At 38.8% G+C, this 23,534-nt stretch overlaps 1 protein-coding gene across 5 annotated transcripts in view; it reads left to right on the top strand.

Moving 5' to 3' along the window:
* Window positions 1-22,991, top strand: part of SLAIN2 (SLAIN motif family member 2) — a 38,362-nt gene extending 15,371 nt beyond the window's left edge. Inside the window, exons 3-9 of one of the 5 annotated variants that reach the window (XM_035111983.2) lie at window positions 1,538-1,702; window positions 3,227-3,388; window positions 4,992-5,351; window positions 10,737-10,874; window positions 16,313-16,390; window positions 19,939-20,254; window positions 20,592-22,991. In XM_035111983.2, coding sequence (XP_034967874.2) covers window positions 1,538-1,702; window positions 3,227-3,388; window positions 4,992-5,351; window positions 10,737-10,874; window positions 16,313-16,390; window positions 19,939-20,254; window positions 20,592-20,658 — 1,286 coding nt within the window. In that variant the 3' untranslated portion in view covers window positions 20,659-22,991. Of the gene's footprint in view, window positions 1-1,537; window positions 1,703-3,226; window positions 3,389-4,991; window positions 5,352-10,736; window positions 10,875-16,312; window positions 20,255-20,591 lie in introns of those variants that run through there. The other 4 variants (XM_035111985.2, XM_035111984.2, XM_060278887.1 and 1 more) reach the window with 4 other exon arrangements.
* Window positions 22,992-23,534: the final 543 nt, after the last annotated feature.

The raw sequence follows: 23,534 nt of genomic DNA on the forward strand, positions 1-23,534 counted from the left end.
CGCCAAGTCCCGACCCAGCGGGACCCAGCAAGGGCAGCAGTGCGCGCTTTGCCGAGCCCCGACTGAGCGGGAGCTGGCAAAGGCAGCAGCCCGCCGCCGGCTTGGAGCTCGAGCCGGCAAAGGCAGCAGCGGCGCTTTGCCGAGCTCCACCGAATCGGGTGAGAATTGCGTTCGTACCCCTGCCTTGCAGCCTCCGACCCTTCACCCAGGGCGTTCACACGTGCATCCCCACCCCCGACCCGCGTCCTCGTCTACCGGTACCTGAAAGCTGCGCACGCGGCATTCCAGCACAAAGCCGCCAGCCAGCGTCGGAAGAGGAGAAGGAGGTGCCGCCGAGAAACCCAGAAAGGGGAGGCGCAGCGGGAAGGAGGAGGAGACCGGCGGGGAGGGATCCGGAAAGTTGCGAGCGACTTCCTGCTCCTCCCCCCCAACGGAGCAAAAACCAGCAAAGGCAGCAGCCCGCCGCTGGCTTGGAGCTCGGCAAAGCGCCGCTGCTGCCTTTGCCGGCTCGAGCTCCAAGCCGGCGGCGGGCTGCTGCCTTTGCCAGCTCCCGCTCAGTCGGGGCTCGGCAAAAAATAAGACGCCCCCGAAAATAAGCCATAGGCTTATTTTCTTGAGTAAAAAAAAATATAAGACATGACTTATAATATGAGAAACACGGTACCTACTTGTAGTAATGTAAAATTTATGGAATTTTTTTCAGGTTAAAAAACCAAAAACAGGTATACTTTATTTGGGGGGGGGGATTACAAATGGAATTTTTAAAAAAAGTTTTTTTACAAATGGAGCTGTAGGATGCTGAAGCGTAAGGAACCTAGCATCTCTGTGGTTTTGCCAGTTATGAGGAGCAGGCAAAAAACAATAAAACGACCAATGTTATACAGTAGTTAAAAATATATTATTTGCTCTGAAAAATCTCTCTCTAAGCTGTCACTATTGGATTGTTCATATTTGCCAACATATTTACCATGGACTTCTAAAAATCGAAGATTTGCCCAGATTGAAACAAGCTTCTGTACTTTCATATGTCAGTTTATTTCTTTATCTGGTGTTTCCAAACATAGACCAGATTATTTCACATGCTGCAGAAGATGAATCTGGAGTAGGTAAAAAAGCAAGAGGGGTTGGGGGCTGTGTTGTGCAAAAGCCTTGCCACCACATTGCAGGAGGGAGATGCTTGCCAGAATCCCGGATTGCATTCATTTGCCAAATATGTGAATATGTTCTATACTCTGCAGCACATGAAAGTACCTTTCTAATACCAAGCTTCTTGATTTCCTTATGAAAATGGTTGAAACCTCATTGGCCCAGGAACCTTAATTCTCCCCCCCCTTTTAATGTCACAACTGTTCAAACTGAAGTATTCAGCTCAGTACTTGTTACTTTTTTATTCCATTTTCCTTTGATCTTCCTCCACTGAGCTCAGAATGGTTTGTGGTTCTCTTAATACTACATGAGATTAAGACTTACAGCCTTATGACATTTAAAGTAAACAATTAGCACTAGAATACTGTTTTCCGCCCTGTCTTTTATACAGCTCTCAAGAGACACAGCCTTTATAGTAATCCGTTCAGCACTGTCAATTATGCAAACTCCTATAGTCCAAATGCTGGCAGTCCCTGCAGCAGTAGCTTCAACTCTCCTTCCTCCACACCAGTGAAACCTCCTTTAGTAAAACAGCTCATACTTCCTGGCAACTCAGGTAAGGGTCTCAAAAATAATGATCAGGTTGTAAAACAGCTGTGTAATTCCTGTTTTGCTTTATTCTTGCAATAGTCCTGTGAAATATATATGGCTCCCTTAGACCACAACAAGTGGTCCCTTCCATATGGCCAGAAAGACAGCTTGGACAATGTTTATTTAAAGTTTCCTTTAAAGTCATATTTTTATGTTCTATGCCATTGTGTTCCGTGCCATTCCATTGCTATTTCTGAACAGCAATGGTCAGTTTCAAAACATGCCACCTTCAACCCATGAGCTGTGAAGATTGTTTAAACAGAGCTGTAGTTGGTGATAAACCATGATCCTGAGTTTGGATGCACTAATAAGGCAACTTTAAAGAAAATTGAAAGTAAATTTTACATAAGCTGCTGTCTGGCCACATGAGAGGAGAGGGGGAAAGGGAGTGCTTGAATTCAATGTTCTCTCTGGCTTGTTCCACTTATTGCAAATTGTGTGCGAGATATGTGGATGTGAGTACTGTGATTCTAAGGTGAGCCATGAACTTCCTACAAACCTGAGCATGTCCACATCCAACATTCCAGAGACGGTACAAATGTGTTCTATGTGGGTCCCACTATTTCTTTTATTTGGGCAAGGGGTGGGATATTTGATTCTTACAAATTCATTCTTCTTTAAAACCATGGAAGCATAATTTTGAATGATAGGTTTTGTGACTGCATGCCCAGATCCAAGTTTTGGGGCAAGTACTCTGGTGAGACAACCTTGGCGAGGTTTAAAATTGCAAAATATTCAGTATGGTAAAGCTGTATATCATTCTCTTAAAATATGTCTAAGTTCCTTCCAAAGTTCCTGCTTCTTTAGCACAGAAAAAGACATTTGGTAAGCTGAAAAGTGCTTAACTACAATCTTTCCAGAGGTCAGATTGTGTGCTTTTCCATACAGCTTTCAGAAAACACAGGCAGCAAAACTTGGCTTCATTACAGTGGTGACAGTTTCTAAATTATTGGTTCAGGAGTACAAGAAAGGCTTGTTAGAGCCATTTGGTCTTTAGTTTGGAGCAACCAGCTCACACCTTTTTAAAAGCTGTGCTTCTCAGGTGGACTAAAGGTTAACAATAGGTTTGATTACCTCCCCCCCCCCCAACCTAGTTAAGGCTGGCAGGACAGTTTACTCTTGTGGTTATCCCATGGTTTTGTCTTTACTTAATATCACCATATCAATGGTGAATTGAGTTGAATTGAAGCCTGAATTGATTACATAAATTAATGGCACTATAAAAACATTTCAGTGTTTCATCCAACTTAATTCTGTTTCTTCAGTGACAGTTCAGTGAAGTCTTCTTCATCTGCACTAAGCAAGGTTAATGCCATTTGATGCATTGTAAATTGATCAGTACCTAAACCCAAGGAAAAGCTAATTTGTGGGTCAGCTAGCTTAAGTTGCTTTTTCTAGCACAGTCCTTACCACACCAATTAAATTACTGAGACAAGTAATATAGTACAAAACAGTTCTAGATTTTTTCTATTTTTTCCTTTTCTTATAGGTCATTACAAAAATTCAGCAGATAGAAATCCTCCATTGAGCCCACAATCCTCTATAGATAGTGAATTAAGTGCTTCAGAACTGGATGAAGATTCAATTGGTTCAAATTACAAACTAAATGACTTAACAGATGTGCAAATTTTAGCACGGATGCAAGAGGAAAGTAAGTATATTTGTGGGTCATTTCAGTCACCAGTCTTAGATTTTTGGAAAACTGATTCTTGCTCTTCATTTCATAGGAAAAGTATATGTATCATAATCCATAAAGTTATTATCTGAGCTGTCCTAATGTCTACCTATTTCAGAGACTGAGCTGAGGAAAGTGAGGGATCTCGGAAAGAAAATGGAAAATAATTTTTTTGGGGTGTGTGTGCGGAGATGACATCATCCAGTGTGAATGGCCACTTAGACCGAGAGCTCTGACCCTGACACATACATAGGTTTCAATCCCGAAAATCTGGATTCCTGCTTTCTTTGATTTATCACTGTCAGACCTGTGATGGGCTTCCCACTGATGCAAGAATGGTTCCTAACTGCATTTTTTAAAAGCAAGGAATCTCTGAAGGTGGAGCAGATGATCCTTTGAAAGAGGCATCTATCATAGCTGCCAGAGCAGGAAAGGTGGAATACCCCAAGGGGCAGGTGGAGTTGAATCTGCCAGTGCATAACTGAGAGCCTTAAAGTGCACTCCTGGTTGTGCATTTGTATTGACAGCAAATCCCCTCTGCTAATAAGCTGATAGGTGCTGATTTCAAACACTATGAGATTTGCTGTATTCCCTGAGAACTCTGTAGCACACCTGATCCCAGCAGAAAGCAGAGCTTGAAGTCAGCACTTTTCCACAGATATGCACGGACTTCAAGTTCCACTTTTTTGCTGGGATCAGCTGGCTTTGGAGTCCACAGCCAGCCATTCACAGCAGAAAAGCAGAGCTTGAAGTCAGAGCTAATTGTCGGAAACAACTTGGTTTTGATTTTTCTTTCTGGCACAGCTTGTCTTGCTACAAAGGAAAGATGGGTCACCCGATGGTATAGTAACAGTGTTAACTACCAAGGGTGGAAGAATGCAGGATTTGACCCACTGGCCAGATCCAGTTTCCTACTCCTCTTTTATAATTACTCAGCAGTCTGAATTATTCTTGACTGATCCACCTGTCTTCCAGCCACTGACATACATGCCCTGGTTGCATCCAAATTGGACTATTGTAACATATATTACATAGGGCTTCTTCTGCAAATAATTTGGAAATATTAAGTAGTGCAAAATATGGTGGCCAGATTAATTTCTGGATCTGATTTATCTCATAATATCACCCCAGTTTTGTTTCAACTGCACTGGTTTCCAGTTCATTTTTGGACAAAATTCAGTTTCAGTTGTCCCTCTCTTTTAAATCATGTGAGCTAAGAAGGCCTTTTCATTTTACTGAGTTTTTAATATGGGTTAAACTACTTCCTCTTGGTTTTATGCTTAATTATTTTACATTACTCTTGGTTTTAATAATGAAAACTGATATTAGTAGTTTGAACAGTTTTGTTTTGTTGTTTGAACTGTCCATGTGGTACTTTTTTTGTAAGCAGCTTTTGGTTTATTTTATGGAGGAAAGCAGGAAATAATTTTTTTTAATAAATACTTTCCAAGTTAGATGCCCTCCTTCCTTTGAGGAAGAGAAGCTCTTTGTTTATACTAACTTAGAGTGACTTCAGAATCAAATGGGATCAGACAAGCAAATAGAACTTGAGTTCAGACAATGTCCTTACTGTTGTTAGGTCTCCGGCAAGAATATGCAGCTACTGCTTCTCGGCGTAGTTCTGGCTCTTCGTGCAGTTCTATGAGGCGAGGTACATTTAGCGACCAGGAACTTGATGCGCAGAGCTTAGAAGATGAAGAAGACAGCTGCCATCATGCGGTGCACCCAGCTGTTAATCGGTTCTCTCCATCACCACGCAATTCACCGCGGCCTTCACCAAAGCAGTCCCCACGGAATTCTCCTCGATCTCGATCACCTGCCAGAGGAATGGAGTACAGCAGAGTGTCACCCCAGCCTATGATTACTCGTTTGCAGCAGCCTCGTCTTTCACTTCAAGGCCATCCCACAGATTTACAGACTAGCAATGTCAAAAACGAAGGTAAAGGGCTTGGTCTCAAATTTTGTGTGTTGAGTGCCCTAGGAAATACGTTGCTTGGTAGGTAGTATTTAAAACCAACTAAATGGTGTGGCATTTCTGCTGAATCTGCTGAGAGTCATGCAAGAACATGTAGAATAAGCTTCTTGACCATTCTTTTCATTGGGGCGACAAGAAATCAATAAGCTTAGAAAGTAATTGAGCTAATTGAGTTTCCGGTAGATATAGATTATTGTCATTCTGTGGCTGCTTAGTTTTCAAATTTCTCTAGTGCTGAGCAGTTTATCAGAAAGGCAGAATATCAAGAAGAAGAGTGATACAAAACCAATGCAAATATAAAATATTTACTACACATAAAACGGCAAAATAAGCACGGTTTATGTGATAAAAGACAAAAACAAGCAACAGAATGACAGATAAATAGAAAGTTAGGGTAAAACACACAGAAATACTTCCCTAAAATGCTATTTTCAAACTAGATGACAGAATGAGACCTAGCTGGGCTTACCCGTGGAAGGAATACTACAGGATTGATGTCAGCTCTGAAAAGGAGAGCATTCAGTCATTAGGCTGGTCCACACTCAACATGAAACCACCTTTTAAAATAAACTTTGATTTAATGCACAGAAGCACTTTTCTCTCTCCTGTTTTTGATAGTGCCATGCATGGAAGGAAACAAGCTTGACACGACATTTTGGCTTGTTGTGACATGCAGAGCTGGACTCGTGTTTTTTTTCCTTCTGTAAACAAAACCGCAAAAGGAAGCTAAGGTTTGTTCTTGGCTTACTGTTTATGGTTTATGTGGACAAAACAAATCACAAGCCCAGGTTCACGTCAAGACAATCCAGATCCGGGCTTGTTTTCTCCCCTGCCACTGCACAGTCAGGAACAGGAGAGAAGCAAGTTGCTTAAGTACGTTAAATCGTAGTTTATACTAAACTACAGTTTAACGTGTGAACTAGTTTACTGAATCTCAGTTGGGATGGAGGAATGTGAAGGACCTCTGGTGCTAATGTGAGCACAGGGAAAGAACATATGAAAGAAAAGTACGTTATACATTTTCAAGCAGGGATGGCGAACCATTTTCAGCCTAGAGGTGGTAATCTCTTCTAGGCCACATGACTGTGTGGGTGGGTATAGAAGCCAAAGTGGGTAGAGTAATAAATACAATTTTTACCTTCATACAGTAGGCTTGTTTGTATACACACATCCCTCTCTGGACTCCATCCAGGCAAGCGGGATTCATTATTAGAGTTCAAGGATACCTTCTAGCAAGGCACAAACATTCAAGGAGGATGCAAAACAGGGCCAGTGAAGGGTTTAGGGCTTCTGAGAGTGTCCTGGCCCTGAGGTTCCCCATCTGTGAATTAAAGCAACAAGTTCAATGTATGCTTGGCATTTGGCTGATCTAGCATATGGGAAACATTGCATGAGGATTTAAATAAGGCAGCTTAATTTGATTCTTAAAACTCTGTTTCTAACATCTGAAAATGTAGAAGTTATACTTGTGGGAGGAACATGAGCATTCTAGTATGGTCGGTTTTACAAAATACAATAATAAGATTCTCAAAAAGAAATTCCTGACATTTTTCTAGTAACAAAGTTTCTCAAGTCATTTTCTCCAAAGGACACAATAGAATAAATATTTGTTAGAGCTGACTATCTATGTTCCCCAAACCATAAGTTCATTACAGAAGGTCACCAAGATGTTTGTTGCATCAGCATTTCCATTTTAAAGGATGTTACCATTTTGAATGGAGTTTGACGAGGTATGTAGAACCAGCATTTGCTTGATGATCACTCAGCTTAGCTTCTCAGTTAGTACGGAGAGCTCTACACTGAGCCTGTGCTAGGAGATCCCACAAGCAATATTTGGCAGTGTTAATTTTCTGTTGTTGTTGGATGTTCCTGTTCCTCAGCTTTTTCAATTGCTTACAATATCTTGAGGCATGCCTTCAGATACCTTGCATTGCAAACTCTGCTTTGAGGAAGGGGAGGGGTGAGACCATATATAGTAAGTTTGCCTGTAAATGGATCCATTAACTCGGCTCTTTAAAGCTTTTATGTTCCTGTTCACTCCCTTCACTTCCTTGTTTTTAAAGCTTTGCGTTCTGTACATCCTCTGCATCACAATCCTTGCTAATGCTGCCATAGCTGAATTGCATGTTCTTTAGGGCCTATGTTCAGGGGACAGCCTTAGAAATTGAGGCCTGGTGAAGACAGGTGGGGTATTTTGTCTTGTCCTCCCAGCACCTTTACCCATGCCTTTTAGTTATCAGTCATTTGTTTTTTCTTTAAATAATCAAAAGATTATTTGGTTCTGTGGCTATGTACAGATGGTACCTTTTCCCCAAAGCTTGAAGGTTATAAAATATAGAAACATTATTGCTCACAATACACATGTTGTCTCCATGTGGTATCTGTCTAAACAGGTTTTGCCACTATCTCCTGCACATGCTCTAATCCCAGAATGGGACAACTTTATAAAATGTAACAGAAGTCCTCTTGCAGAAGTCCAGTAGGAAAAGAATTTACAATTCTCAGAGGGGAGGGATGTGCTTTGACACTGGCACCTTGCTAACCTTTTCCTTGCATATGCTTAAAAAAATTTAAATCTGGAAAATCTATCCATTTAGGAGAAAATACTGGTTAAAGTCTCCAGGTTCTGGAGAAGGTTTCTATTCCACTTTCTGCACTGAGATTCTATTTCATCCTTTTGCAATCCGCTCTTTGCAATCATTATCAAATGTGCTGCCTGCTATTGACTGGTCAGGGTGGGTAGAATAGGGAGCCAGAAAGAAAACTGAGTTGGACTCTAGAAAGGTGAGTAGCAGCAATGGTGCTGAGGCACAAGATCAGGTTGTGATGTGTTGAACAGGGAGGGGAGGCAGATAATTGTCTTCCTGTTCTGCAGAGTTCATCAAAGCATGTGGTCGGTGCCATGTTTGCTTGTTGCACCTTGTGGTCTTGACACTCCTGATATAGCAAAAGTAATAGTGTGGCTGGAAAAACAAAACTTACCCTCATTTCTTTTCAAGTTCTCCTAGCATATATCTCATGCTTTTTTGCATGCGCATATACCCATGCACCATGCTGCTGGTTGAAAGAAACAGACAATTCTGAAAGTTGGTTCAGACAATAGTCTGTTTCCTTCTTCCAAGTCTGACTAGACAGTGTGTGTCCTCGGCACAAATGAAAATGCATGTTGCTGCTACATTTTTTACTTTGATTCAAGAAATGCCTAATGTTCTCAATGCTGAGTTGAGGGCCCTCATCTGCTTTCTACAGTAGTGGACTTGGGAGCTAGGGAAAAGCTGACTGCTACTACAGTTGTCTGTCCATAGAGATGTCAGTGTGTCCATGGTGATGCTGCCCCACATTTCTCTGATAGTGCGCTGCTGCTGTAAGAGGCCATAGCTTGTGTGGCAAGGGATCCTGTCCAGTTCTTTACTACAGTATAGCAGTACAACTGCATGTGGTGGGAGTCCATCTGCAGGGGTGGAATTTACTTTTATATGTTTTAGGCCAGGGGTAGTCAACCATTTTATACCTACCGCCCACCTAGAATCCTGAAATGCCCACTATTGGGCAGTAGGGACCAGGTTGACAACCCCTGTGTTAGGCAAATAAATTAAGCTTCTGAAATATATTTATGGTATAATTTTCGGACAGGATAAACAAAGCTTCTTTGAACATGCCTGCTAATCTTTTCTTTCCCCCTTGCATTATTTTTCTTGCTTTTGAATTTTTCCATTTGTTTCTCCTATATTGCCCTCAAAAGCAGGGACACACCAACAACCACAAGAAATTTTGCTATCTCTATTAAAGAAATCCCACAAAGTAGATGGAAAATGGGTGTGCCACACATGAAAACTTGTGGAATCAAATGTATTTGAATGATGTAAATCTTAAGGAGACAGAGATGCCTCCAAAGCAGCCAAGAGTGCTTGACTTCTTTATTCCCAAGTCTGTTAAATTTAAGAGGTCATTCTAGGAAGTTGTTGAATGTTATGTCTGCCCACAGTCTTACATCTAATTCCATGGCTTTATTTTACTCAGTAGGCCAGTAACGGTCGACTTTTTCAATGTTCTGATGACCAATTCAGCACATGGCCAGAGACTATTCTACATATTCAAGTTTGCACTTCAATTTACTTTCCAAGAATTTTCAGACATAGGGCTATAGTTGTGCACTGTTCACTTTAATGTAAAACAACCACAACAACAATTAGAGGAATCTGCCTTTTGGAGAAAGCAAAAGTTAACATGCGCTGTTGTTTTGAAAGCCTGTTTCCTTTTAGGAAAAAGTCAGAAAAGAATATACTATAACTATGCTTGTTGAAACTGGTCCTTTCAGATGTGAATCTTACCTAAATGTTAGCAGTAAATATCATGAAGAATCAAAGTGCAGGTTGATTAGATACAACCATAAAGTTGACAGCATGAGCAAAGACTTAAATTTTTATGTTAAGTTGAAACTAAAATAATGTTTATTGGATTCTTCATGTCTAAACTCTGATTTGATTTGAGGACAGTAGATCCTCTCTCATAATTTTAATGTGGTGCTTATATAATAGTTTTATGCCATCGTGAAGTTGAATATTAGTGATATCTCTGCATAGTGGGACTTGTAAAACCTGAAATTTTCCAGTCAAGTCCCATTTAGCTGATAAAGCAAGATGCATTGTATTTTTAAATATTGTAAACCACTTTGTGGAAGATTTCTTCAAAAATCAGAGTCTAAATCAAATAGATAGATAGATAAAATGTTTGTTTACTTTCCCAAAACAACAGTGACATTTGTTTTATGTGTAAAAAGATATTCTTTGTCAGACATATTTCTTTCCCTGTTTCTCCTTTCATAGGTCATATTCTCATGACATAACTGTCATGAGCAAATGATGGTGGGGAGAAGATGAAAGGGCAGGCCCTGACCTATCTACAGGGAGTCTGTACGCATACTACCGTATGTGTTTTGGGCTTTCTTGGTACACATTTGCTCACCATGGTTATGTTGAGATATTAAAATGGAGTAGACCAGCAGTTTTCTTACTTCTATACCTTAAATCCTAACCCCTCCTACCAGACAGCAAAGGTTAAGTAAGTTTTGCTCTGGATGAAAAAATAGACAAATTGTACTTGCTTTCTCCATCTCTGTCTCTTTCTCTTTTTACATTTTTTAAATCTAGTAATTTTATATCTTACTAGATTTAAAATTTCTTATATGTAATTTTGATAATGTAACATTAGGCAGATACCATTTGTTTTATGCAGATTTGTAGCAAGCTTTGCCCCCTCTCGTCCTTCGGGTTTCAGGTTGCCATGATTTTTCAGTCTCCTGCATCAGATGGTATGTTGTGGTGTTCTTGTTATCTTTCCTTAATACAGAGAAACTAAGGCGTAGTCTTCCAAACCTGTCCAGGACATCTAACATCCAAGTTGAGTCTGTGAAAAACAGTAGAAGTGACTCAAACTTTCAAGTGCCAAATGGAGGAATATCTCGTATTCAACCTCAACCCTCATCCAGTAAGTATCTTTACAGTGATGCTGTAAACATGGCTTCTGAGAGTCAGCTGAAAACAATTAGTAGCGTGTTTACAGTTTCATGGTAAAGGGATTAGACATTTCATGCAGATAATGCAAGCTTGGTCAGATCTGATGTATGTTGGGCAAACGAGCATTTCAAAGTACAGTACTTAACAATGAAGTACATGTACATTGCCATCCCACATTACTTCTCAATATTGATGGATTCCTTACTGTCTGCTGTCCTGAATAGGAAGCCTTTTCTGCAATGGTCTATCTTGAACATTCCATAAGCTTGGTCTCTGTGGTGCAGTGGGTCAGTGGGTCTGGCTGTTAACCAGAAAATTGGTGGTTCAAGCCCACCCATGGATGGCTGTGTTCAGAATTCCTGCATTGCTGGGAGTTGAACTAGATGACCCTCAGGATGCCTTCTAACTCTTATGATTCTATGATTTGCTAATCAAGTGTAACTTGCATTTTTTATATTTAGCTTGCATTCATTATCATATAACATCTCTAAGCAAGGAATTATAAAGTCTTCTGAATTGCCCCTAGCTGTGTTGCAAGTTGCAGCTACACACTTTTGATTCCCGTAGGGTGATAGTAAAAAGTGTACTAATGGTCCCCATTTCCATCTTCTGCCATTCTGCCTTGGTTCAAATTTCAGTGAGTATCAAGCAGTTGAAGTGAATATGAAATGGGAATCTGAATTTCTGTTAGCTAAGGTAACTACGTCCAACAGATGAATGACTGAAAATTATGACATCAAACTCAAAGTGCCTGCCAGCTTGAAAGATGGATTATAAGTTTTAAAAGAAAGAAGTTGCATTTTCATATTGTTAGTTTCACTTTTCAGTATTCATAACTGGGAATTACTTGGATCAGCTGTATACATAAACATTTTCAGAGGCATACACTTTTATAGCCATAAGATTGTTTCCTGAATGAGAGCTGATAAACCAAAGGAAAATGTCCTTTTGAACAAAGTTGGCATTCCTTTCTGCAAATGATAAATTGTAAATTACTATACATAATGCAATAAGCTGAGCATAATAATAGAACTATGGGATCAAAGAGTAATAAGGTCTTGTATGAACAGGCTCTTTTATTAATAGGAGTTGAGGAGTAAGTGTTTACACATCCATGTTGCCAAAGAATCAGCCTCTCCCTTAATGGAACTTGTTTGAAAGGTGTGCTTATATACGTAAATGGAGATCTGATTTTTCAATTTCTGGTCATAATTTCCTTGTTCGTAAGGAAGGATATGAATTTCGTCCCTATTGTGCAAAATAATGTAGGAAGTGCTTTTCTATTTTGGGACTGAAATTTACATTCTCCTTCCCTTTTGAAAAACTAACAAATGCTTTCTTGGAAGCCTATAGCCAAATTACACACAAATACATGGTTTAACATTGTGTGTACCTTTGTTTAACGGCAGTTAGCAACCACTCAGGTGGCCTAGTCAGTATTTGGCCTATGGTTGGTAGAGAGAGGGAGCTTAATCACCCTCCCTAATCTTCATGAAAAATCCCCCCAAAAGCTTTTATTTTCATCACAAGGGAAACTTCTCTAAGTGTTAATGGGAGCTTCTCTCTATATATTTTTATTAAAAAAAAACAACAGCATGTAGCTTATCCTTTTTGTGTTGTTAAGGGATGGGGTACCTGTCAGTTGACCCTGCTGGCTGATATTTATAGGAGTTGGAGTCCAACATCTGTAGGGCCACAGGTTCTGCATCCCTGTGTATATATAATTTTGCATACGGAGATTCTGCTCTCTGGGGTTTTCCTGTATTTACTGATTTTTATTTTATTGTACACATGCAGTGGTCTTCTCACTCTTTCCTCAGGTTGTTGCACTGCATGAGCTTAACTTGGGAGGGTTCTTTTGATTTCTGCCTTTTCTTGCTTTTAGTTCACTCCCTAATTTATACTTTCACAAGTTGCAATACCTAACATATGGGTGGCGGTAATGAAAATTATGTCGGCAGTGTATCAGTGTAGTTTAAGCTTGTATAAACATAAATATATTTCATTAACAAACCTGTAGAAGTCTTGATGAAAATAATTTCAAACCTTTCCAAATGTAAGTTGAAATTTTGGATTTGTTTGGCTTCATTTTCATCCTGTTCAAGGCTTGTTCTAGCTCATGAAAAATGGGCACCTGAACATTCTCTGCCTTTCGTACCAGTTAGTAACCTCCTTATGGTTCTACTTTCTTAAGTGTGATTTATTCTGAAACCTTGTTTTAAACTATTAAGTAGCACAGAAGGCAAATTTTGCAGTCTTCTACCAAACTGAAATTGTAGAATGAAAAAGGTGTTGATTTAGCTATTGACTGATATAGTGGAATCAATGTGAGCAACTTTATCAACAAATGTATTACTGAAGACACAAGTTATGCACAAGAAATGCCACCATAGCAGAGTGACATTCATCTGTAAGTTCTTAGACTCAAAACGTTAAATTTCTGATTTATTAATTATAATGCACAACTCGCTACTAAAATCACCCTCCTTTCCAAAGGATTGGAAAGTTACCAGTGTAAAACAAAATGTTTATATTGGGGTCAGTAGTATTTAAATTGTTCCAAACTTATTTGGACATTTTGCATATTACGCCAAGCTATTTCAAATGGTAAACACTTAAGCAAATTCTGTGGAACTCTACAGCTGAATAAGTTAGCAGTACAATGGCAGGTGTTTGATCATGCATAAAGTGGCTTTTAATTATAACTTTACGTATACATTGAATTGATTCCAACTACCTGGGAAACGGATTGTGAAGTTAAAATAGAAAGTTCAAGGAGGTATGGCAAATTCAAGGTTAGGAATCTCTAAAGGGTTGAAAATAAAATAGCTGTACAAGTTGATAGTGCACCAGTATTTGAAACACTGTGTCTTATTCTGGTCACTCAGTCTCCAGAAGGATATCTTTTTTTTAGAAATGACGCAGAAAACGTGTGGCAAAGATGATTGGGGGCTGGAACAAGTATGGTGCAGCATGTGTGTGAAAAGAGAAATGATCTCGAACACTAGAACTGGGATCATCTAATTAAACTCCCAGTAGGTTTAGGGACGCAGGTGGCGCTGTGGTCTAAACCACAGAGCCTAGGGCTTGCCGATCATAAGGTCGGCGGTTCGAATCCCCATGATGGGGTTAGCTCCTGTTGTTCGAAAGCACGTCAAAGTGCAAGTAGATAAATAGGTACCGCTCCGGCGGGAAGGTAAACGGCGTTTCCGTGCGCTGCTCTGGTTCGCCAGAAGCAGCTTTGTCATGCTGGCCACATGACCTGGAAGCTGTCTGCAGACAAACACTGGCTCCCTTGGCCTATAGAGGGAGATGAGCACCACAACCAGTGTGTTGTCCGCAAGTGGACCTAACAGTCAGGGGTACCTTTACCTTTTAGGTTTAGAATATACAGAGGAAGCATATATTAATGCAGTCTGTGGAATGAATGCTCACAAGACATATCTTTCTAAACCAAGACATACCCTTTTTGTGAGATTCCTAAATGTTTCGCTCTCTCCATCATTGAAGGCAGATACTAGATGGGCTTTTTCTGGCATTGTTTAGCAAGGCACTTCCTTGACATGAGTAAATACTTGATTTGAAACTGTATTTTGATGTTACTTGTCAGAGAAAGTGTTGGTTGGGTAAGATACCCATGGCTTTTTATACAGCATTAAAGCAAACAGTATATCCTACATGTATATCTATCCGCTATAGAAGGTTGTGGGCTGGACTATATTTTAAGGACTAATATTTATATTTAAATAGTTTTTTCAGTCCATAAGATTATTATTTTTAAGTAAGCTACACTGATTGTTGTTTATTAGATTTATATATGTGACTTAATAGTGGAATCATAAATACACCCCCCCCCGGCTCTGTAAGGGGAGTTCAGGAGAAAACAGTGCGTGGGGTGAAGGAGTGGAGAGATTGTTCCATTCGGCGAGCAGAAATGCTTACGCTGGTGGAACATTTGCAACAGTGCAACATTCAATTCCTCCCCACAGAATTGACTCCTGAGTAGCCATGCTTAAGTTTGTACCGTCAGAAAAAGTGGGCACATCCATTTATCCAAAGCAAAAAGAACGCATTTCTCCTTGCTGAAGGGAAGGGGGGTGGGGAATAAAGGATAAATAAGTGCTGCTTGGTGTGTATTAACAATTCAATGTAGCAGTAGTAGAACACAATTTCCTCAGTTACACGTTTATCTAGATACAGTACACTCATTCTAGTTCTCAATGCCATGTTGCTTAGCATAGTCATAAACCTAGAGAAGTGTGGGGCAGGTTCTTGTGAAGCCTGCTTTTGACTTGATCTGTGTTTAAGGAGCAGGCTACAGGATCTAAATTACTTTGCAGTGCCTCAATTCTTGCATGATTTCCCCCTCTTTGTCTTCATCTATCTGAGTTTTGTTATTTGCCAAGCTGAGTTAAAACAAAACTCAGTGTGCTAGTAAATTGCTGAGAACCTGGCTTTAATCGGGATCCTTAAAATCCAAGTGATTTTTAAGGGCATATCTAATTTTGTTTTAACCTGGATTAGCAACACTGATCCTTGTAATAGGGGAATGAGATATTTCACACACAAGAAAGATGGGGAAGGCTTGGCTGAGCTCCATGTTTCTTTCCCATAAGACACTTAAGTTTCTTTAATGTATATGTGACTCAGTAATATATATATTTAATTTGACTTACGTTAGAACTGGTCTGAGGATGACAGTTGCAGAGGACCACCATATTGTGTTGAATTCTCAGCCATACTTGAATGCTTTTCAAGGATTGATTTGCCTATATGGTCCTCTCTATCTATGGCAGGCATTAGCTTACAAGAGTCCACTTAGATACAGCAGCTGGCTTTAGATGACATTTTGTTGTTTGAGCTTGTTCCTGACTCTTCTTTATAGGTCAGAATTACAGTTTTTGATTAAAGCAGAAATACTAGCTTCAATAAGTGATCAGTCTTGTGTGAATTCCTGTGTGTGTGTGTGTGTGTGTGTGTGTGTTAAATGTGACCGTTGTGTTCTGAATTTAACCTTGCACTGATTTGGCTGTGGCATGCCTGGCTGGTGGCTTGTTTTCACTTCTGGGCGTGTGGATTGTTTTTTCCTCCTTGGGCTTTGGCCTGCACGAAACTCTTTGCCTGCTAAAACTCTCAACACAGTTTGTACCATGAAGCACCTGACATTTACATTGGCAATCCTTCTTAGTGTGGTGAGCATCACTTCTGTAAAGTAAAGCAAAGCACTCCTCCTCCTCCACTACTACTACAACGACTACTACTACTGGAGCCATAACAGCTTTTGAAAACTGTTATGCTTTTTTTGCTTCCTGATTTTTCCTAGGTAGATAAGGTCCTAAAATCTTAAGTGAATTTTGAATTCATTATCTTCTCTCTTTAGACAGATATAACTTGTCTTTGTTTCAACAGCTCTGCAAAGGCAGAAAAAAATGCCCCGTGTTGCCTTCAAAACCAAACAGCTACTTACTACTCCAGCTACCAAAGGAGGTAAATTAGCTTACAGCCATTTAATGAAATCCAGTTAAATTCAGAAAATTGTTCCCTTGTGCTTAGACTTATGCAGTTGAAATAATGCAACTGGAGTCTAACAGCAAGTGCTTTTATTGGTGAATGAAATAGCATAAATGCTCCTTTATAGAACATTTCAGCATTGACTATTGGCTAGCTGTTGACTGTTGTGATCTTCGCTCATATGCTTATTACGAAAATAAGTGCTAAGTTTTAGCAAGCTTTGATCTTAAAACTTATTATCAGCACTGTTTTAGGATTGCTTAAATACCTTAACTGATAAAATAATCAGTCGTGCTAGAATTTATCCTATGTTCTGCTTTAGAAGCATAAGAGTAGGTTATATTAAGTTGGGGCAAACTCATGTTTTCTAGGTTTAGAGATGGTGCCTATACCTTTGTTTTGGGCAATAGCACTGTCCACTGTCTTGGAGTTCTCAAAAGACTGGGTATGATTTTAAAGAATTCATTGATTACTCTTACTTACCTCTTAATGCTATGGTCCATGGGGTCACGAGGAGTCGGACACGACTAAACAACAACAACCTCTTAATGGTTTTACAATTCAAGAAAAGTTAGTGCTAAGCTAAATTCTAAAGAGAACAGCTATTTAATTCAAGTTGCCCTCTTCTTTATTTTAAAGTAGCAGGCATATTCAGAACAGTTCTAAGGTTGCCTAACACTCTCCAGATAGACCTTTCATTATTGGTTCCTTAGTTGTCATTTTTATTAAGTCGTCTTTGTAGGCTGTTTGGGATAGCTGAACCTGGAAAACTTTTATACTTCCCAGAAATTAACAACCGCTCCTGGTTGAAGGTGGAGCTGTTGGTTTAGACTTTAGACAGATTATTTATCCCATTTTGTTGCCCTTAACGTCAATATTCTTTGTATAAAATCAGCACACATCATTTAAAACATCTGCTTAATACTTTGGTTCATAAAACATAATTTCAAAATATAACTTGCATTTGTCACTGCTAAATGAGATATTTTAAAGAACATTTTGTCTAAGTACCGGTATTTTGAAGCAGAAACATTTGCCAAGTGCAGTGCACTTGCAGAATACATGTGTATCATTTTCAAATAATTCTGCCTTATGTCTATTATTCATGTCATTTTGGTCTGGCTCCCTAATCTTAGCCAAATTATCTTTGGAGAGGATTCTTCATGTTCATGTTGCTATGACTAGGTGTGTAGAAAGTTTTTGTGTGTACAGTACAGTGTAAAGCTAGTCAGTTCAGAATTTACATGATTTGTTACAATAGTTTTTTGAAAGTATGATCTCTTTAGACGCAAGGTCTTGAAGCCCATTATCTCAGTTCTTTTTGTTCTTGGACCCATAGCATTGTTCTAATTATTTATTGATATTTTGTGATACACTCAATAGCAGTCCAGACTATTTGATCATTCACAAAGCACATTTTGTATCAGAATTTTATTTTGGACTGGGGCTTTCTGTGTCCTTACTCCTGAAACACCAGTCCTTTTTCTGCTTAGAATGGTTAATGGATAGTTAACTTCTTCCTAAATGTTCAACAATATGCTACTTCTCTGTACCTATATCATACCTCTAACAATCTCTTGCATTTGTTTTGAGTACTGTAAATTCCTTTTTAAAGCAGGAAATGACCAGTTTAGGTTGTGTGGCATACTTCACTGTGGTTATTTACAATAAGCTATAATTCTCCTTTCCTTCTTATATCAGGATGTTGCTTGCTGATCAATACTATGGGTGGGTCTGTCGGTAGACACAGATAGATTATACCTATAGGGCTAAGATTACGCAAGGTATTTATTCTCAGCACATGTGTTGTTGTTTGTCACTACATATTCCTCCATTATTATTATTATTATTATTATTATTATTATTATTATTATTATTATTATTATTATTGCAATGCTTGATTTAAGTGAAGGGCCATTATTAAGGCATATACAGGAGACCATTCAATTTTGCCTCGAGATCATTAATATTGATAAGTTGCAGTGTGGATAGTCTCTCCAGAAGTGTGGGTGTTCATAGATGTTCTGTAAGCAAAAGGCTTCTGTGTAATGGAATTAACTAGGCAGTCTATTAAGAATTACATAAAGCTGGTCATGGTTTGGAGCTCAAACAAAGAAATTCTTTTTTGAGCCACATGCTTCCTCTTGTAAAGGACCTTTTGTTACAGCAAAATTCACAGCTGTGTGCAATAAGTGGGCAGAGTGGGGTGTTGGAAACTGAAATATTGTATAAAGTGACCTTGGATGGTTTACTTATAATTTGAATAAAAAGGACTAAGGAATCTATTTTTTGTTTTATTTTAAAGGGTATGTGAGACTATAAGAATCTCCCCTCAAAAATAATCTTCAGTTTTATTCATAAAGCTCATGTTATAAACATTGTTCAGTTGTTCCAAAAACCTTTTTCTGTAGCACACTGAAACTGCATCCATTATTTCATTACAGGTTCAATGCCTTTTAAATCCTGCGATTACATTTGAGGTTTCTTGTACTTTTTACTTTTCTTATTTAGGAGTTTTTGTAGTTTGTTTTATTGGTCTCTTCTGAAACAGTTCACTTGCTTTTGGCTTTTTGCAGTCTAGGGTGTTTGTTCATTGTCTGATCATTGGCATGTCTTGTTCCATAATGCCACTGTGGAATCTTCCCCCAGAAACATGCCAAGAAGGATTCTCTATACACCTTTATCTTTTCTCAAGATGCTGTAGCCTGTGCAATTTGAGGGTCATGAGAGTTTTAAGAGCTTTAAGAGCAATTCAGACTTGGTTCTGATGTGCACAGTTATGTGAATTTAGATTCCAATAATTTCTAGTGTGAGTTTGTAGCATTATGGTTTTTTTTATTTATAAACCCTGCCTTCATCATATTGATTCCAGCATGTAGTTCACTTCCATGAAACACAAGGCCTGTGAACTATAGCCATATTTCCTAGATTTCTTAAAGGAATAGCATATTATATTGTCTCTATTTAAAACCTTCTCCATTGGGGTGCTTTTAACAGTCAGACATTGCCTCGTTTATGGTATACTCCCTAATAAATGTATTTTCACAGTGTACAGAACAAATTCAGTAGTAATGGGCATTTCTCATACTAAATGCATTTTTTAAAAAAATCTGCAGTGCATTACAAACTTGGCTAGGTTTGCTACATCATCTTATGAATAATTTGAATGAGAATGACTGTATGCATAACATATCTACCCCCAAAGAAAGTGTTGAAAATGGTCAGACCAAAATAGGCACAAAACTACTACTCTGTCTGTTAGCATAACTGATGATAGGTGTCCATTTTTATACTGCCACACATCAAATGTCAATCTCCTTCAATAGAACATTGTGAGTTTGTAGCAGGCTATACACGAACTCTTACCTTATAGAAAGATGTCTAAAACATCAATACCTCTGTGTTGTGTTGTGTAAATCCATAGTACATTGCAGGTGCTGAAACAGTTTCTGCCTATTTTTTAAGCTGCATTTTGTTGTTTCTTCGGCATTGAAAATGACATTCTTGTTTTGATGATTTTCCAGTACCTTCTCCCAGTAAATTCCGGTCCCCGGCAGCACCATCTCCTCTGGCTCTGAGACAGCCAGTAAAAGCATTCAGTAACCATGGACCTAGCTCTGCTGTTCCAGAAGCTGTCCAGCTTTCACATAGCAGCTCTTCACCAGGGCCTTTAGCAGCTCCCAATTCAGTCTCTCCAAGCCCAGCCAGCAGCATCAACAGTGCTACGCTTACAAGACCCACAGGGACAACAGGGATGAGGAGTGGTTTGCCAAGACCTAGTGCCCCCTCCGCTGGGGGCATACCAGTGCCTCGTAGCAAACTTGCACAGCCTGTTCGCAGGTGAGTCTTGCTTTCATTTTAAGATTTCATACTGCAGTCTTCCATAGAAGTGCTTCCTGTATCAGGCTAAGGCCTTATCTAGTCCAGCATCTGCTCCCAATAGCAGCCAGCCGGATGTATCTGAAATGCTAAAACTGGTTAAATGTTAATGTTGTCTGTTAGTTACGCCAAGCGTATATTGTTAAAAGTTAATCTAATATTGGGGATAACTTCTTAAAATGAACAATAGTTGGTGCTAATTAATACCTTCAGTGAAGTGAACTGTAATTTGAAAGAAGCAGTTGCACTTGTATACTATGATCTAAGACTTTTGTGGGGATGTATTTTTGTGTTTCAGAACATTGCCAGCTCCCAAAACCTATAGCAATGTGAAAGATGAGAGTTGGAAAGACGGCTGCTACTGAACTGCAAAGCGACATCGCTCAGTAGGTACTCCTTCCCCAGGCTAAATGACAGATCAATATGCAGACTGATCAGATAAGACTTTGGGGGTTTGTAAATCCCCAGACCTCTGTCCTTAATTAGCACAAGCTGGCAGAGATTATAAAACAGCACTTTAATGACATTAACATCAGATACTTGGTGATCACTCAAATCACTTTTACATGAATCACTTTTCACCTCCGGAGCTTTTTCTCCTCTGCTACCTAAAAAATTGTTATAAATGCTCTCATGGATACAGTGGTCAACATCTGGGCAAACACCTAACACAATGCCAAAGAAACATCTATCCTGAAAAACAGCATGTAAAATCGTAAAAATAAAATTAAAAATAAAATCTCCATATTGTGACTTGATTTGATTTAAGGAAAATAATTTTCTGGAGCTGTACTATGTAAACATTAACATATTAATCAAAGGGGGGGAAACGGCTTGCCAAGTGCTACTGTGGTAGTGAAATCCTTTTAAACAATTGTGGAAGATTTGGATGGAGAAATTGCTGAGTCACAGTAGGACCATTTTATCTGGAGTCTCATTTGGGAGTGGTAGGGAAGCAATGTCATTGTTTTTATCTTTTTGAACAGTCTGGATGCAACAGACCTCATATATCTGGGTTGGATAGGTTGCATCTTTTTATGTTGACTTGACCCAAACTGGTTTTGTGTTGTTTCATTTGGATTGCCAAAAGGGCTTAGTATCAACTGTACAATCTTTCTAAATTTAGCAGTTCCTGGCTCAGGAAGATGGCCTTTGCTATCGCAAACGACATTTTGAAAAACACAGCAGCTCACACTCTTTTGAGAAGTCCTTTTTAAGATGAAATTTCCTTGAAAAGGGAGAAATTGTCCATTAAAATCACACCTCAGTGCTTACAGCCTGGAACTCAACTGAACATGCGTAGAGTTAACATAAAGAAGGGATTACTATGCACTTATACCCTAGAGATACAAAGGAAATGAGTTGTACTGTTGATACCAAATGATATATTCATGTGGGTAATGTTTCATGGTATGAGGGAGTTTTCTTTATCTTTTTTTAAAGAAAAAAAATGATTAGCTTCCTAAACTAATTTGTGTTTAATTGTAAATACTTCGTCCGAAGTTATTGCCCATGTTAGTATTTTAACGATGTACTTTGCCTTACACCTGTATTTTACATTGTTGGTAAGAGTTTAATAAAAAACAAACAAAAAACAACAACCCAGCCATATATGTTTACAAGATATTTAGTTCCTCTAGTGGCTGTCAGACTAACCAATACTTATCACTATTTTTACTTGTTTGCAGGGTTCCCTGCTCAGTTTTTTAAAAAAAACCCTGCTGCTATTGACACCCTATTTCCCTCCCTTCACACACATACATACCTTTTAAAAAAATTATATATTTTTGTTTTTTGCTGCATTGAACGACTGAAGATGTGAAAACAGCAATTTGGGAGCAGGTCCGTTGTAAATGTCTCTATGAATGGGGCAGTCTCTCAGTATGACATCCACTATGAGTCTGCAGCACTCATGAAGTACTTGGTAAAACAAGGCAGCCAGGATACTTTATATGTAATGTCTGAAGAATCCAACAGGTTCTGTTGGAATGTGTGGTAGGTTGCCTTTTAACCTCATTCTTGCCTGCCTCATAATATGTGTGTTTTGAATTTTGCAGCAAATGGTAATTAATGCTAGAATTTCACAGTCCTCAGATTTTTAGTTTCCTTAGCTTAGTGGATTAAAAGCCATGCAACTTTTACTTGAATTGGATAAGTGAACAAGACAGAATAGGACCAGATCTCTGATCCAGCAGTTTCGTGATCCACGGGCAGTCTTTATTGGTTAAAAAAGAGACCCTTCATTTTGCCGTGTTTAAGTTTAAGTCATGGGATTCCTACTGCAGGAATTTTTAGGATGCTGATTTCTAAAGACACATTATGGGAAGAAAGGTTTATGTACAAATCGAAATACCCAAAAAGAAGATTGGGCATTCTTTCAAATTCTCGGTTTAAACAGGTCTTATAAATAGATTTCTTCACAATTCTTTCCAATGCTACTTTTTTCATACGGTGGAATGATATGCACCGAGAATCATAAGCACAGTCTGGGAAGTAGAATTCATTTTAATTAAAAAAAAATACTTACCCTGATCTTTACATTCAGTTAAAAGTCTGCCTGGACGAAATCTACTGATTTGGTGTGTCTTCCGAAATCAAAGTAGCCAATAACCTGTGGGAAACCTGAGGCAGGATTAACAGTGTACTGTTAATCCAACACATGTGATGTTGAGCAAAAAAAAAGCGAGGTACCAAAATATTTTAGGTAAAACTATCTAGCTGCATTTTTCAGACTTGGCTCTAATGAAGTAGATGTTGCAATCTTCAGAAGTGAGGAAATCCTAATTTGTGCTTTTATTAGGAAAATGTTTATTTTATGTTGTTCAGAAATTGAGGTGTTACCTTTTTAACCAAGGATCGCCTTATTTTATAAACCACTTTTAAAAAATCAAACTCAGCTGTTTAATCATTTTGAAAGGTGTATTAAGTTCTGGAAACATCCTGCTGCTACATCATAATAAAAATCCAGAAAATACAAATTCCTGAAAGAAGAAAACTGCCAGTTTACTAGGGGAGATTTTGTGCATTACCAGTTTATTTGATTACCAGGACATCCTAGGGCTTAATGTGTTTAGAGGTTTGGGTATATTGAAGAAGTGTGGAAACATGAAACTAGTGCCTATGATTTTCTTAATTTATGTTTGATAATAGTAGTAAGGGTTTTTATGAATGTGGATTATTTTTAGTGCCAACAGCTCAGAATTGTTGTATGTATGTAGGCAGAAAAGAAAGGAATTCTGCT

This window comes from Zootoca vivipara, chromosome 9 (assembly GCF_963506605.1).
Source record: "Zootoca vivipara chromosome 9, rZooViv1.1, whole genome shotgun sequence".
NCBI classification, from domain to species: domain Eukaryota; kingdom Metazoa; phylum Chordata; class Lepidosauria; order Squamata; family Lacertidae; genus Zootoca; species Zootoca vivipara.